The sequence below is a fragment of the Eschrichtius robustus genome, chromosome 11, assembly GCF_028021215.1.
Source record: "Eschrichtius robustus isolate mEscRob2 chromosome 11, mEscRob2.pri, whole genome shotgun sequence".
NCBI classification, from domain to species: Eukaryota; Metazoa; Chordata; class Mammalia; order Artiodactyla; family Eschrichtiidae; genus Eschrichtius; species Eschrichtius robustus.
In genome coordinates this window covers 109,734,583-109,749,907 of record NC_090834.1, presented here as the reverse complement: position 1 = coordinate 109,749,907, position 15,325 = coordinate 109,734,583, and the positions used below count along the sequence as shown (strand labels likewise).

The 15,325-nt window shown below is 42.9% G+C and overlaps 1 protein-coding gene across 14 annotated transcripts in view; it reads right to left on the bottom strand.

The window, feature by feature from the left end:
- The window catches only part of PPP6R3 (protein phosphatase 6 regulatory subunit 3), a 130,242-nt gene that overhangs the window by 24,526 nt on the left and 90,391 nt on the right, over window positions 1-15,325 (bottom strand). For 9 of the 14 annotated variants that reach the window (XM_068555646.1, XM_068555648.1, XM_068555651.1 and 6 more), the window contains 5 exons: window positions 14,961-15,076; window positions 13,219-13,304; window positions 6,836-6,922; window positions 2,212-2,309; window positions 452-506 (listed from right to left, as the gene is read on the bottom strand). In XM_068555646.1, the coding sequence (XP_068411747.1) occupies window positions 452-506; window positions 2,212-2,309; window positions 6,836-6,922; window positions 13,219-13,304; window positions 14,961-15,076 (442 nt within the window). The remainder of the gene's footprint in view (window positions 1-451; window positions 507-2,211; window positions 2,310-6,835; window positions 6,923-13,218; window positions 13,305-14,960; window positions 15,077-15,325) is intronic. The other 5 variants (XM_068555653.1, XM_068555654.1, XM_068555655.1 and 2 more) reach the window with 5 other exon arrangements.

Sequence of the window (15,325 nt, the reverse complement as noted above, 5' to 3'; positions counted from 1 at the left end):
TGGTCTCTCATGTTAAGTGACATAAAAATCAACATTGTGCCCATTCAAATGACACTAATCCTGTGTCAATCTGCTGATGTGGCTGACTTGGCGTTTCGCCTGCCTGGCGATGAGAGGCAGGCCCTGATCTAGCCCAAGTTTCGCTCCTGGTGACATTCAGCAGATGTAAGAGGCAGCAGGCCGGAGTCAAACAGCAGTCTTTGAAGCTCAATATCTACACTGGTTTTATTAGCCCTGTCACATCTTAAACCAGGGTTGCAAATTCACATGCCCACAGGGGCCAGGCAGGTCATGTGCGTGGCTGCTGAAGTCACAGCAATCTAAGACAAAGTTTCCTAGGGCGCAGGGGTCCCAGTGCACACAGCTCTCGCAGGCAGGCTCTGAGAGAACCCCATTCCCACTTGTCCATCTCACGTATGCCTTGTTGCTCGTGACAGGCCTTAATACTTACACTTTCATTTGTATTGAGAGTAAAGTTGATGTCTGATACCCGATCAAAAGAAACACTGTAAACAAAATATAAGTGCGAGAATAGTTAATTATCTATAGACTCAGAAACAGTATTTGTGAAATTCTCCAAATTTAAAATATTTACACTATCATTAAAATCTCTGTAAGTAACAACAAACAAACTCTGCTTACATTAAATGATACCTCCTCCCTTGGTATAAGGAATTTACACAGGATGGGAAGGCTGGAATGGAAGCCTTTTGAGACATAATAAACACACCCTCGAAGCCTTCCTATAAAAGATTTTTAACATCCATGGTAGAAACCATGGTTCCATGGGCCATACTTCATAACCCCAAAAAGGTTATTTGCAAAGAAGAAATAGGTCAGAGCACGAGAAAGGCCACAGAAGCTGTCAGACCCCGAACTTTCTCCAGGTATAGTCAAATTCACACATAAAACACACAGATACCCCTGAAATCTTATGTTATAATATGGCATAGTTAGGAAAAAAGTTGGGAGTAAAAGAATTCAGAGCCTATTAAACAATTTTTGAGTAGGTGGGACTATCTTATAATCCTTAAAAGATCTGTTCTAATCAAACATTATTCCAAATACCCAATACAAATTCTAAAGAGACTATGCATTCCTAACTAGTAACTCTTAATAAATGAGTCCAGACAGGCGAATGCTGAGATGCCACATGGGGGAACCTGCGGGTTCTGGTGTGAGCGCTCCTGGGGTACAGACACAAACACCGAGTCCTTGCTCTTTCTGGATTTAAATGAGCCGATTCTTAGGGCAGCTGACGGTCTTCAACTACTGCTCTACTTACAGTGGAGCCTCCAGGCCCCTGTGCCAACACAGCATGTTGTTTGGCACAATTAGAGTGTGATGGAAAAAGTCTTTTAGCTTCTCACCTGCCATAAACTGCAACTAATGACAAACAACAGCCTCCGCTGGCTGTAGTTCAACCAACTACTGAGCATCTACTGCTAGTGGGGAGCCCTGAGAGATGCTGGGTGTTGGCGACCACCATCAGGGAGCCCCCGTGAGAGAGAACTCGGCTTGGTGAGCTGTAACACCCCTCTTGTAAATACTTCATTTATAAATACCTCTCATTTCCCAAGGTCAGATGCTAGAACATTTGTTTTCATTTCTGTGGATGGCCCACACATCTTCTATTCATTAATTCTGCATATTACCAATAATTCCCATTTCTGTGCTCCTCTTTCCCTGACCGCAGAATGAATGAACTTAAGGCCTAGCTCTCGGGGGAAAAAACCCCAACTCTGCCTTCTGGTTAGTCACCTAGAGAAGAGAACACACATGGGGTAGAGCTGCTCAGCTATAATATGATACCCCATTCACTGTGTTCTGTAAAAGAACCACACCTGCTCAAGCCAGGTAACTAGGTAACTGACACAGGGATTAACAAGTTTAGATGATGTGATCCAGCACTAAAACCTCGAAGAGGAGAACAATGACCTGAGTTCCTACACCTAATACAAACAAGCCTCCGTGAAAGACCAAGGCCTGTCAAGGCCAGGGGCAAGCCTGCTCTGTGGGCGTGACATTCTATTCCTACTTGTTGTCTGTCTGGGTGCTTCAGGCTGATAGGCTGGAACTAAAGGAACACCTGGAGGGCAGGCTCCTCCCAACTCACGAATGCAAAAGGGTTCCAAGAACCCAGGAGAACCAGAACGCCTCACAAAGAGCAGGAGTGGCGGCGACAGTTATGCAAACAGAAGACATACTCACTTGCCAATGTCATCTTGATCTGCAAACTTCTCATCGTTGAAGCCAAACTGGTCAATAAAATTGGACGTCATTTGTTGCATCTGATAATCAGAAAAGGCCTGGCAACCCCAGGACCAGTGACAGTGATATAATGATTCTAATGACATTCTACATACTATTTGCTCATTTGTTTTTCCAGACATCATCTTATTTATATAGCCATAGGGCCTAAAAGGTTGGTGTGTTTTTCTAAAAAAAAAAAAAAATCAAATAATTTCAGACACGATTTACCCCAAAAAGGAAATGTTTGGAATTTGGTCCATAAATTATTCTAATGCACACGTCATGTAAGAAATGTTAAGTGACCACTGACCTCTATTCCGAATTATCTTTAGAGAGAGGTTTGGGTCTAGTTCAAAAGGGTGATCAAGTGACATGTGACAGTCTGAAATTATAAGGTGTATCAGTCACCTCTGAACACAACCAACCTTATCTTAAGATCCAACCAATGGTAACCACCCACCCTCCCTCTTTGCCTCTCCCCACCCACAGTCCACTACAGCAACATGGCACCAGAGGAAAAATGACTAACAATCACAATCACAATCCTACAACACAATGTTCAGGGACACTTCATTTTCTTAAAAAAAAGATTTAAGGCTCAGAGGCTAGGAAGAGTAGAAGAGCAACTACTATCCTACCTACCTTAGAGAGAGGACAGAAAGTTACAACACTGATCCAAAATCACTCTGAAAAGCCTGCAGCACTGAAAGACCCGTGCGGGAGCCGGCTCTTGTTCACTACACCGTTTCTAGAGAGCACCAGGCTCACCTGGGCTCTCTTCGGCGAGAAAGGGGGGATGTTAAAACGGACTCCACAAAAACGCTGCTATTCTAATTTCAAACAACAAGCAGGCCCGGGGGAACAAGCGAGGTCAGCAAACGTGTTCCATGTTCTCAGTCAGGAGTAAAGAACAGACGAAGATATGCAAGTGCCACTCCTCACTCTGCCCCGAGCAATAAATGTGGAGACACACAACGCGCGTGCTGCCCGCGGACAGAGCTGTGTACGGACCTCGCGGGGGCACAAGTAGCAGCTGAACTGAAAGCGTCGCTCCTGAGGCCCCTACTGGGAAGGCCAAGCTCTCCTCGGTTCTCCATCTGAGAGAGCCCACGCACTCTACCCTGCAGACAAACACTGCAGAAATGCCTCTGCCGTTAATTCCTCATTATTCATTCTGGTGGCAGGGAATTATGGCATGGATAATCCAAATAGTGGATAATTTAAAAATAAACCTTATATTTGGCTTTGGAAGGCATCTTTTCCTTAGGTCTAAAAAATGCTGCATCTAGTTTACCGAGAACCTAAAACCTCACTTTTCGCTAACTCGATACCCACCACCCCCCTGTTCACTCTCACACTTTCCCGCTGCTCCCTTTCCTGCCCAAAGAGACAATACTACATGAGCACACGAGCACTCGGGGCCAGCCCCCCAGGGGTGCATTTGGTAAGGCACACCAAAGCTGCGGGAGTTTGGGTGAAAGCAGAACGGTAGGGACGAGTTCTGGGAGGCTGGGCTGAGATTTGGACATACAAATATAAAATACGATAAGTAGAAAGAAACCAACTCGTCTGAATTGCTTTATCTTTTATAAGGTATGACGCATGGTTGGTAGCTTCAAAGGTGTGGCAAAGAATCACGAAGTCCTTCTTCCGAGCAAGCAGTATAAGCCAGGCTCTTGAGTTTATGGACAGATTAGAAATTTGGTTGCACAAGGGGAAAAGGTCCTTTTCAACTGTTTTCTTTTTTTTTTTTTTCTTTAAATGTTTTGTACTTCCAGAGATCATAGTGTAAATCTTTTGAGTGTAAAACGGAAGAAATATTCCCAAAAGTGTTCCTTTAAATGCTTCATAATACTTTAAATGCTTCATTAACAGAATGCAAATACTAAGTGTATTATAAATACATGTGTGAATGCATACATGTACAAACATACAGATACATACACAGATACACAAAAACATGCACACACATATTTGCATTGTCTCTCTTCATCTATGGAGGGAGATATATAGCAGCTGACAGACACAGCCTCCACGTAGTAACGCAGAGGAAAAAGAAAACCAACAAACTGTAGTCCTCATTAGTTCTGAGTCTACTGTAGCTCCTAGGAAGATAAAACCAGCAAAGAACTTAGGTTTCAAATCTGATTTTGACTAATAAAGCCATCGAGGCTTACTAAACCCACATAAGTGAAGAATGCTACTGTATTCTATTTAAAGCTTTATAAAAATGTTTTGGACTCTGAGAAATCCAAATCTGGAAAGCACCATACAGTTGTGCAATTATTAAAAACTTTTAATTATACAAAAAAAGGGGGAAAAAAAACCCCACACGTCTCAGAACTGTCATCCTGGCCAAAGCCAAGGACTGTTCAAGTCACTGAGAAGGGAGCCCACCGCTTTCTTAAGTAAATCTCTTGGGTGGACCCACCTGGGCAACAGAAAATCCCCGTCCACCGACCTGACGGCCTATGAACAAGCCTGTCGGGGACGGGGGCGGCGGGAGCGGTGTCCATCCTTGGCAGCCAGCCCTAGTTCTTCAGACACCACACGAGGAAGACCTCCTCACCCTCTACCCTGTGAGGCAGCCTTAGGAGGAGGAAGAGTCAAGCTCCGGAGGTGAGGAAACCGGAAGGGGCACCAAAGCTGTGAGCACGCCCCGAGCCAAGTATGGCCCCCCCCCCCAGGTCTGTTAAGTGAGCTGCCCTAAACTCTCTGTACTCAAGCGTTACCAACAGACCTAGCTTTAAATGTGAATGAGAACCTCAAATTGATATATATAAACTGATTTGATTATAAAGGAGACCAGCATGAAATTCTTACATTAACCTAGATTTGTATTCTTAAATTCAGAAAAAAATGCTTTGGAGTATGTTTATTTTCAAAATGATCCATGACTGGTGTATAGTTTAAACATGCAAAGAAAAGTTTACTGGAAGGCTGTCAATCAGAAAAGAATAATTATTCTTCCTGCTTTTAGAGGGTTACATAAAGTGGATAAAACCCACAGGAACAGTAGCCTGGTGTTAAGGCAGTCTGGTGACTGGGCTTGCTTTATATGCACATCAGCAGTCAAAGCAAAAAAATGTCAGAAAATTCTCCCCAGAAAAGCTATGACCCTGTAACCAGATTTCAAGAGAGAGAAGGGAATCCACTTTCCTGGTACCAAAATGTCACCAGTACCCAATTAAATCAGTTGCCCGGAAGTTCCGAGTTTATCAGCTTATTTACAAATAGATGTTTAAGGGCATTCTTTTTCTTAAAGCTATTCGCCAGATCAAAATCACCTTGAAAATGTACATTGTACACCACGAAGCTTCTTTGTAGGGGTGGAGCAATGTGTAGCACTGGGGTTCAGACCAGGACGAGGGGACTAATTCAATACTGTCCAGGCGCTGCAGGGTCGGGCAAGGATTGCTCAAAGGCACGAGGGCTCACAGTGAGCCAGCTGGGCCTCCGGGGTGGCCACTGCTGCCGGACAGCAAGCCAAGGTGAGAGGTGGCAATGAGGCCCTGCTGCTCGACAGCTCCCCGCCCCTCTCCTCGGGAGGCTGGCTTCCAAAGGGCAGTGTCAAGAATCAAGAGAAGCCTGCCAGCCACCAAAATGCTACCTCAGGCCTAGCCTGAAAACGTGAATGTTAAATTGCCTTAGTACCAAACCAAGCAACTGCTTAGCTCAACCTGCACCGGAGTGTGTCAGTCTACTTGGACGCCGAAAGGCAAGGCCAGCATAAGCATCAGAAGCTTCATCCTGGCCTTGGTAAAAGGGGCTTAAAGATGGAGAAGAAAGAAGCTAAGCAACATTCAGTGCCAGGTGGGAAGGTGACTACGTTAATTCCATTGCCACACCAAATCAACTGACAGGCCAAGACCTGGTCCTGACTAAGGGCAACTTCTTCATACGAAGAGCTGATAACTTTCAAAGGGGCTTCTCTATTTAGCTCCCAAACCTGATACCCAGTGGAGATAGTGAAATCATTCCTCACCTCCCCAAGAACCATCAATGGATGATAAATCAGCACATTTATTTCTGTATCCTGCTCTCTCCCCCACAAAGATTACCAGCAGCTGATAAAAGCGGTGATTTGGGAACAGGAGGACAGGGTGGCAATGAGTTACTTCAACTACAACTTAACTTAGACGTCACTACACAATGTGAAGATACTGGAAACATGTAAGCCATGTGGGGTTCAGGGATATTGTGACAGTTACTTTCACTGACGTTAAACAAGTCTTCTTATTCTTATCCACAGACCTCTACTGCAGGAACTGTCTACTGTGCAGGTCCGCATAACGAGCATGTCCGAGGTGCTTACTGAACTGTTCAGTTCATTCAAATCTCCTGAAAATTCACCCGACTCATCACTATTATCAGATCTGAAGAAACATTCCCTGGAATTACATTCAACATAAACCTTCCTCTCATGTACCCAACACTTCCTCTTTTAAATGTCTTTGCCTAGCTAACAGGTTAACCCCAAATCACAACCTAATGCATGTCTCACTCCAAAGCTGATTCACAAATGGCAACTAAACTAAGCATTTAAAATAAAACAAAAAGCAAAACTTTAGGCATGACTCACTTGCTGCAAAGAAGAATCCTGTGAGAAACCCGTTTCTTTAAAGTCAATTTCATCATCACTGGATGAATGAATATGGCAGGTTGTAACCTATATGCATAGAAATGTAAAAAACTATTTAACAGAGAAAAATTTTGGACATTTGTATCAGCATTTTTACGGAAAAATCACATTTAGTTTTTCTCTCAATGTGTTAACAACAGCAGGAACAAAAATAAGTAACAGCTAAGTTGTAAAATCCACCCCAAAATTCAAGGGTACACTCCACTCAACCGGATGGTTTGGCTGCCTATCCTGCTGCCCACCTGCGGTCACTTCACTCATGATGAACAGCACCAGAAAGCATGGGAGAGATGAGGTACTCCATTTCAGTGATTTTGGTGATTATCTCCAATTAGATGTTTACAAAGGGAAGGAAGAAGTTAATGGCTCAGATAAAATATAAAAATAATTAAATGTGCCAAGCCTGAAGGGTAAAGTTGCAATTCCCAGGGATTACTAATGAGCCACTAGAAAGGTCAGGTTTAAATACAACCATTTCACTTTAAATTCTTGCATTTCTTGCCCATTCTAAGAAAAGTATTGTTCATAAATGCTAAATATGACTTAGGGCAGCAGTCCCCTGCTCATTACAAGACCCCAAGTCTTCTGCCGCTTAGAACGTAACCCGCTGCCCTCACAACTTAAAACCAACGCACATTAATAAGCAAAAGCATAAACACGACCTGCTCACCAATCCACGGTAAGTGATTTCTATTAATTCATACATGTATTAACAATTAGAAATGAAGATACACAAATGGCTAAGCACCACACTAATGACAGTAATTGCTCTACAGCAAGTAATAAATGTGAACAGTCTGTAAAATTCTAAGAACAAGCACTAGAGGTCTAAGGGTAACTTACACTGTATTTTCTGAGTTATTCGTCCCGTACTTTTTGTAGAAGTGTTCTGGGCAGAGAGCACTGTCCTTGGGGGAGACACAAGCAGCCGTTACCTGCCAGCCCTTGAAGCTGTGCCTAGAAGCCTAGAGTTAGAGACACCAGCCTGGTTTGCTTTGTGATGTTCCAACACTGATTCAAGAAGCCCAAAGTAGAATCCAACTGAGTTTGTATGTGGTATGGCTTATGAAATTCTGAATAAATCACTGCCTGAATAAAATTAAACTCTTTTCCCTTTGTCTGGCTATCTTTGGTGAAGATATTGAGTCCAAGTGAATAACCCAGTGTTTCCAATTAATTCCCTCTCCATCCTCCCTAAAGTATAGAGAAAGCATTCACACTAATTTTGAATCTGGCCTGATGAAATCAAAAGCAGAATTTGTCATCAATGAAGGGAACCTGCTTAAGTCAACCGTGGCTTTAGCAAGCTGGTGGGAAAGATATGGGGGTGAGGGTGTTCCAGGAGAGCCCAGCCAGGATGCAGAAAGGAGGTGGTGGAATACTGCTTGGTCACGGCAGCTGGCACCTTGCAGGGTAACTGCAGTCGAGAGCAGGTCAAACCGTTCCACTGCAGTGGATTTAGGAGCTTCGGGCAACTTGGCTGGCAAGTCAGTACAAGAATCATACTAAGCCCATGTGTGTTGTAGGGGTGCAGCACCATGGGGGGGGCACAAAAACAGAAGACAATTCAAAGAGCAAGCTCGGTGAACTAGAGAGGAAAAAAAGGAGGTGACTACTCCTAGTATGTCTTAATGTTTAAGTTCAAAAAGGATATAATGTGTCCTCATTCATACTTTTTTGCTACAAAATAAGATTTTATCAGGTCATTAATTAAAATAAGCAAACTAGCTTTTGTTGAGCAACTACTATGTGCCAGACACTGTGACCCCCTTATATATTCTCCTTAACTTGTATCCTCAAAGCAATTAATTTTTTCCTCCAAAAAGAAACTACTGTTTTACAAAGTTATTATTAATAATAACACAATGCCTGCACACCTTCTCAATTATGTTTTTAAAAGATGTGGGGACTCTGATTCTACCTACACCATACCCAGTCTGAAATCGTCATTAATAAAATGAGCTAAAAGATCATTTAATTTACCTACAGGGGAAAACTTGTTCATCTTAGTCCCTGATCTAAGCTTCCAACACACACCCCTTTTGAGGCATCTTCAGCTCAGTAAATGCCTCTTTCATTCCTCTTCTTCCAGCTAAAATCTTAGTCATCTTGTTTCTTCTGTCTCACCCACATCTGTCCACTCTACTGTCAAAATGGAACCTAAAATCCCATCACTTCTCATCAAGTGTATTATCACCTCCTTAGTGGAAAGTTTCTCCCTCGTCTGGATTAACACTATATTAGGCGTCTAACCAGTGTCCCTGCCTCGACCTTTTGTCCCACTATAGTCTATTCTCAATCCAGCAGCCACAATGATCTTTTAAATCATTACAGGATTTTAAATCACTGACATCAAATTGTGTCACTTTTTATTTAGTTCCGAACCTAATGGTTTTTCATCTCACTAAGATCACGACCCCAGGAGCCTGCCGTGAAGCCGCGTGGGATCTGGCCGGCAGAACCTCTAAATCTCTCCTCCCATTCTCTCCCTGGCCCGCTCTGACACAGCCACGCGGGCGCCGTGCCAGCCTCTGCACTCGCTCTTCCTCCCCCACTTCCCTCCAGCCTCTACACAAATGTTCTCCATGGCGTTTTCCTAGACCACCTAATTTTAAATTGCACATCTGCCCAAAACACTCCCCGACTCCCTCCCCCTAGTTTACCCTCCATCTGTTTATCCATCTCCACTGAGGCGGGGATTTTTGCCTATCTTGTTTAGTGCAATATCCACAGTGTCCAGCACACAGCAGCCCCTCAAATATTTCACGAATACTAGTAAATCACTAAATGAGAATACAGAATCATAACTTTAAAAAAAGTAACAAGTATATAAGAACATTCTTGCCAAGCAAGATGCATTCTAAGTAAACTATACTCTTGATGCTGCAGTGCAAAAAAAGCTTTTGGGTTGTTACCTTCTTTCATAATAAAATTTCAGTTTTATTAACTGTCATTAAAAGAAAAAGCAAATAAGAGTTTTCTTCATCTTGGCTGATTAGGTTGCTAGGAGAATCGTAAGTGTGACTTGATAACTGGTAACTTGGTAACTGGTAACCTCCAGTGAAAAGTGGAAGCTACAGACTCTTGCTCCTTGCTACACGTGGTCCCACTGTGGACCCCCAGCACCTACATGACCTGGGGCTGGTTAGAAATGCAAACCCTCAGACGTTCCACCTCGACCTGGTGGATCTCCAGGCAATTCATACATGCGTGTTTGTATTACTCTACACAACCTCCATAAACTATCTCATAAACTACCTCAACCTTAAAAAAAAAAAATCCTCACCCTTGGAGAGGCAGGCGGAGAATGAAACAAACTCAATTTTCCAAAGTCAGTACAGAAACAATGCCTACGTTATCTAAATTGACTCTATCTAAATCCTTACCAATTTTTACAGTTTGGGGGCTTAGTCAAAACAATGCTGCCTCTGGATATAATTAAAACACCAAATTTTACTCATGATAAACTCCCAACATAAAAACATAAGCAGTATATGTATGAATCTCTTGTTCATATACTTTGGCATGACGGGGTCAGAAGATTAAAGTACTTCAAAGATCTCAGAGAGAAGGTAATTCAAATGTTGCCCTAGAAGTGATAGGAGCTGGAAGACAGATGTTGCCCTAGAAGATGGCAGGAGCCTGGGGCTGGCACAGCTTATCTTACATAACCGAGCAAGTCCTCAGGCCCACAGCCAGTAGAATAGGTGAGTGTTTGCTGTATAAATGAACGAATCCTGGCTACGGCTAGAAAATAAAGAACAGGCCAGGGCAACCTAACAATGCACTAACTCAAGCGTTTGGTGCTGAACTACAGGTTGACCCAAGTCCTATGAATATACCTGAAATAGTTCCCAGCGAGGTATCTGAGCCATCATCCTAAAACCAACTAAGTCAGGGCAGTGTATCTAACCTATTTGGGGAGGGAGGTAGGGAATAAGCAATCTGTTACTTAACTGCCAATTTCAGTGATGAGTATGCCTGAAACAATTAGAAGGGAAATGCTTTTATTTGGACTTCGCACTACACGACCTAGTGGGCATGACATTTCTGTATGACATTTTTGCAAGGGCAACACCCACTGCATGTACCAAACTGTGTTTATAATAATATTCACAACAGCACATTTTCCCTGGAACATGTGGGATATAGCCTGAAACATTCTGGGCAGAAAATGAAGAGCCTGGAGGCTACAGTTCAACTCTCCTTGGCGGCCCAGGATTAATGTATAAGGATCCTTAAAAACTTGGAATACCCATATCCCTAAAAATACTACAAAGCAAAATTCCCTATTGGAAGGACTTAAGACTAAGTAGAGGTAGTATTTTAGTACTGGGTATTTGAAACCAAGGAAGTGAAGAGGTCCTGAGAGATCAACACAAAAGTCTCAAGAAACAACAAAACCATAGAGTGGGGCTAAGTCAACAAAGGATATGAGCAATGCTAACACTCTATATACCTGACCACTTTTGCTATATAAGCTAACTTCTTCTTTTGTTTTACTGTAGATTATCTATGTAGTCCAAGTATTACGGCAGAAAGTGCAATAGGCAAAGGAGAACTGAGCTTCCATCAGCGTGATAGGTGGAGCCCGTGATGATTTTTTCCTTCAACACAGGTGTAAATGTATGTCTAGATGTGTCTGACCCAAAAGGGCTGTGCACTAATTATGCACGGCAAGCCCACGCTCCTCTGTGTGGACATACATGACATTACACACAGTCACAGACTAGATAACTGACGGCATCGTGCAAAGTAGCTGAGTGCTACCTGAACTGCAATGAAGTCCTTCTTTATAAATATTTAAACTACTCACAAAAGAAATCTGCTTGAATTACCAAAGATAACTTCAAAAAAAAAATCCTGATAACAACAAGTTTAACTGGACATCCTTTACTTCTACCTCTGAAGTCAATCAAAAGGCAATTTTTAACGAAGTTTCCCAAACAAGATCAGAATTAATACTCCTATTTCTTTATGAATAAGAAACAAGACAAAAATCCCCTTCAAGGGGACCACATTTCCTGCATTCTTAACAAGGAATCAATCTGGGAACCGCTAAAATTAAAAGGTTCAATTTAACAGTATGAGAGAACAATTTCACCCTACAATAAGACCCTTATGATCCGGAATTTTCACCAATTGGACTGGGGGAAAAAAACCAATGTACAGTGGGTAATACATTCATTAAAAGTTACTTAACCCTTCCTTGATCACTCAGGGCTGTCAAAGTGAATGCCATTTCCTCTGTTGGGCTGTGACACCCTGCGACAATAAGGGCCACCAAATCTATTTTAACTAAACGGCCCCACACAGCTCCCTTTTTACAGCTCTCTCTCAACTTCATAATTCTTCCAGCTCCTAATACCTAACAATTCTCTCACTATATCCACCTGAACAAGCCACCAACCTGTCAAGAGTCTGGAAAAAGATAACCAAACTTGTTAGACAATATGCAAAGCAGGAGGCAAGGGGCCCTTCAGGCGGGTGAGGCAGGATGACTAGTGACCGCTCTGCAGCACCACCCCCACCCCGTTTCTAGGCTCTGCTGTGAGCAGATAAGGCTGCCTAACAATCGAGGTGTTACTGTACATTAGAAATGCAAGACCGCGGCTGCTGAATTTCAAATACAGAATTAAATGCCTGACACACCTACTTCCATGTAGAGTCAAGGCCACCACCTCAACTATCAGCTGGCATATGCTTGCAAAAGGAAATGCTTTTCCTTGAAACGCAAAAGCAATACTTACCTTAAAACTTAATGTATTAAAGAAAACAAAGACTACATTCCAAAGTCCAATATAATTTTTAAGAATATTATCAATGCCATTATTCCCTGGCTCAAAGTACCAATCTATTAAAGCTGGGGTTTCAAAGTCATCTATAAAATTTTCCCCCACTGGGAATGACTTTAATGAGGGTCAACGCAACCCAGTAACATTAGAAAATACCGAATATTTAGGTTTTCTAACCACCCGGGGTTATTTAGGCATAAGGCAACAAACCCAACACAGTAAAAGGAAGGCTAGAGGCTGCTCTGTTGAGGTGCTTGGGGAGCAGGGCACTGAGGGAGGTGGAAACCGAGTACAGTGGGAGCAGGTATGAGTAGCTTCTTTGTACCCTTACGTCGTCCCAAGCAGGAATTGGGAGTTGACTAGACAAATTAGCAAGAGTACGGTGGGCACTGACCTCTTTTACTGGTAAGAAACATGAGCTTGGCCTACAATTATCAGGACAAGTGGAAGATGTCTCACATCTTTCTGAATAGACGGGCAAAGGCCAAGAGCACTGAAATCACAGAAATGTAACCTTGTAGAACCTACTAGATCTACCGTGTTCCTCTTGTTAGTTTCTCCTAAGGAGCTGGTGCAGAACGTCTCCCATCGCTCCCTGACTTCGTCTGGAAGATCTTCAGAGGGAGAAAAGGAAAAAAGCATTATCACTACAGTGACTTGCACACAGACAAATAAACAGGTAACTCGAGAGGGCACCACCCATGTGGTTCCTCAAAGGCGAGCAAGCCCTGCAGGCTGAGCTCTCGGAGGGACGGCGTACAGCCATGCTCAGTCTGAACCCCGAGAACTTTTCAGGAACCCCCTCCCCACCACGGTCTATGCTTGATGCCAAGAGCCCTAAGCAGTTCTTTGAATTTAACAAGTTTTTTAAGACCTTCTGGTAAAAACTTAACCTGGAAAATATGTTTACAGTAAGTTCCCTGTAAAGGTAGCGGTCTTCAAGGTGGGGGTAAAAGCAGTCTTGCTCCATGGTCATGTGAGTTTAGGAAACACTGCAAATGTCAGCTCCTGCGCACTTTCTTGAGAAACTCTGACTGGCAACTGGCCAATGAATGTCCCACGGAACCCAGTTTGGCTTCTCAAATTGCTCACAGATAATGTTTCCTAAATGTTTGTGTCATAGGCCAACATATGGATACGTATGCAATAGTGAAAGCTACCTTCTACAGAAATTGTAAAGAAAAGAATACACAAATACTTTTCTGAGAAAATGAAACTATAGCTGTAATCTTGGAGGCCTCACTAAAGTTGTCATCTGACAATTCTGGTTTAAACACACGTGTGTACACACCCTTACAAAGGCAAGCAACTTCCATAAAACGAAGACTAAAAAAAAAATCATACACGTGGCCAATTCATGTGCACAGCTAAGGACATAAAGTGTGATGATCTGGCTAACATCTCTCTCAAGAAGCAAAATTACAGGTGGGCTAGCCCCAATTTGTCCATCACTGGGCCACAACTATACTTTTCGTGCACATTCAATAGGTAACAGCCTCTTGAACACAAACATTCTTAAGAAAGAAATAGCAGGATAGACTGAGAGATGATTTTCAGCAAGTTAATAACTGAACGAATGTTGTACCACAGAGGTTGAAGATGTTTTGCCTTCAGAGTAAGTCACAGGACTAGTAATCCCGCTGGTACCAAACCTGGAGCACACAGAGTTCTTGATGCTCTCATCTGGGAGGAGATGGACTCAAGGCCTTGGTGCCAGTGTAAAAGGAATCAATACTGCTTCTTGCAAGTAACCTTGGGCTGATTAAATTCAAATGCTAGTGCAGAAAGAGTCCTTTAGGATACTGGCTAATATCGCTCATTTTAGTAATAGAGAGATGGAAAAAATGCTGTTAAATGCTTTAATATGCCCATTAAAGGAACTCAATCCATAGGCTATGTAGGGGTCTTCAGAAGAAAATAAAAAGCAAGAGTAACTGTAGCTCAAGTGGCTCAACTGCCAGCCTACGAGTACTTCAAGCTCAAAGGAACGGTTTAGTGAGCAATACCCTTAGAGAATGAAAGTGGGTAACTCTAGTTACCGGCTGAGCCTGCCAATACTTAAGAAAAGGACTGCAGAACTAAGAACAGAGATACAGCAGAAATCTATACTGTTCAAACACATTCTCAAGAGCCTCATTCACATCTCGAGATAATATAAGGAAACTCTTCAGACAGCTATTTAAAAAGCTATGAATATTTCCACTTTACCCTTAAACCCTTTCTCCAATCCAACAAAAAGGTGATGAAGATCCCATAAACCCATTCGTTACCTTTGATGAGCTGCTGCACTAAGGCGCTGCTGGGGCCCTTATCAGTGCTGTGCACGATGCAGTTGGCTATCCTTGTCAGGTGTCCCATGTAGCCATGCCGTCTTCCTCCTTCCGCCCTACCAGGGGTAAAGGACAAGTATTCAGACTCCTGAGAGGATGGCGTGATGAACAGCTTGGTAAGTACAGTGGATTTAAGCAATCATTCTAAAAACTGAGGCACTCAAGACAAGAACAGGCAGAAAAGGAGGGTGCGTAACATAACCAGGCTGGGATAGGGGTTGGGGGTGGCAGTGTGGCAGCAACTGTCTACTCAAAAGACTACATTGTAGCCTCACTCAACAGGACAAACTCTGTTCAAAGACTCA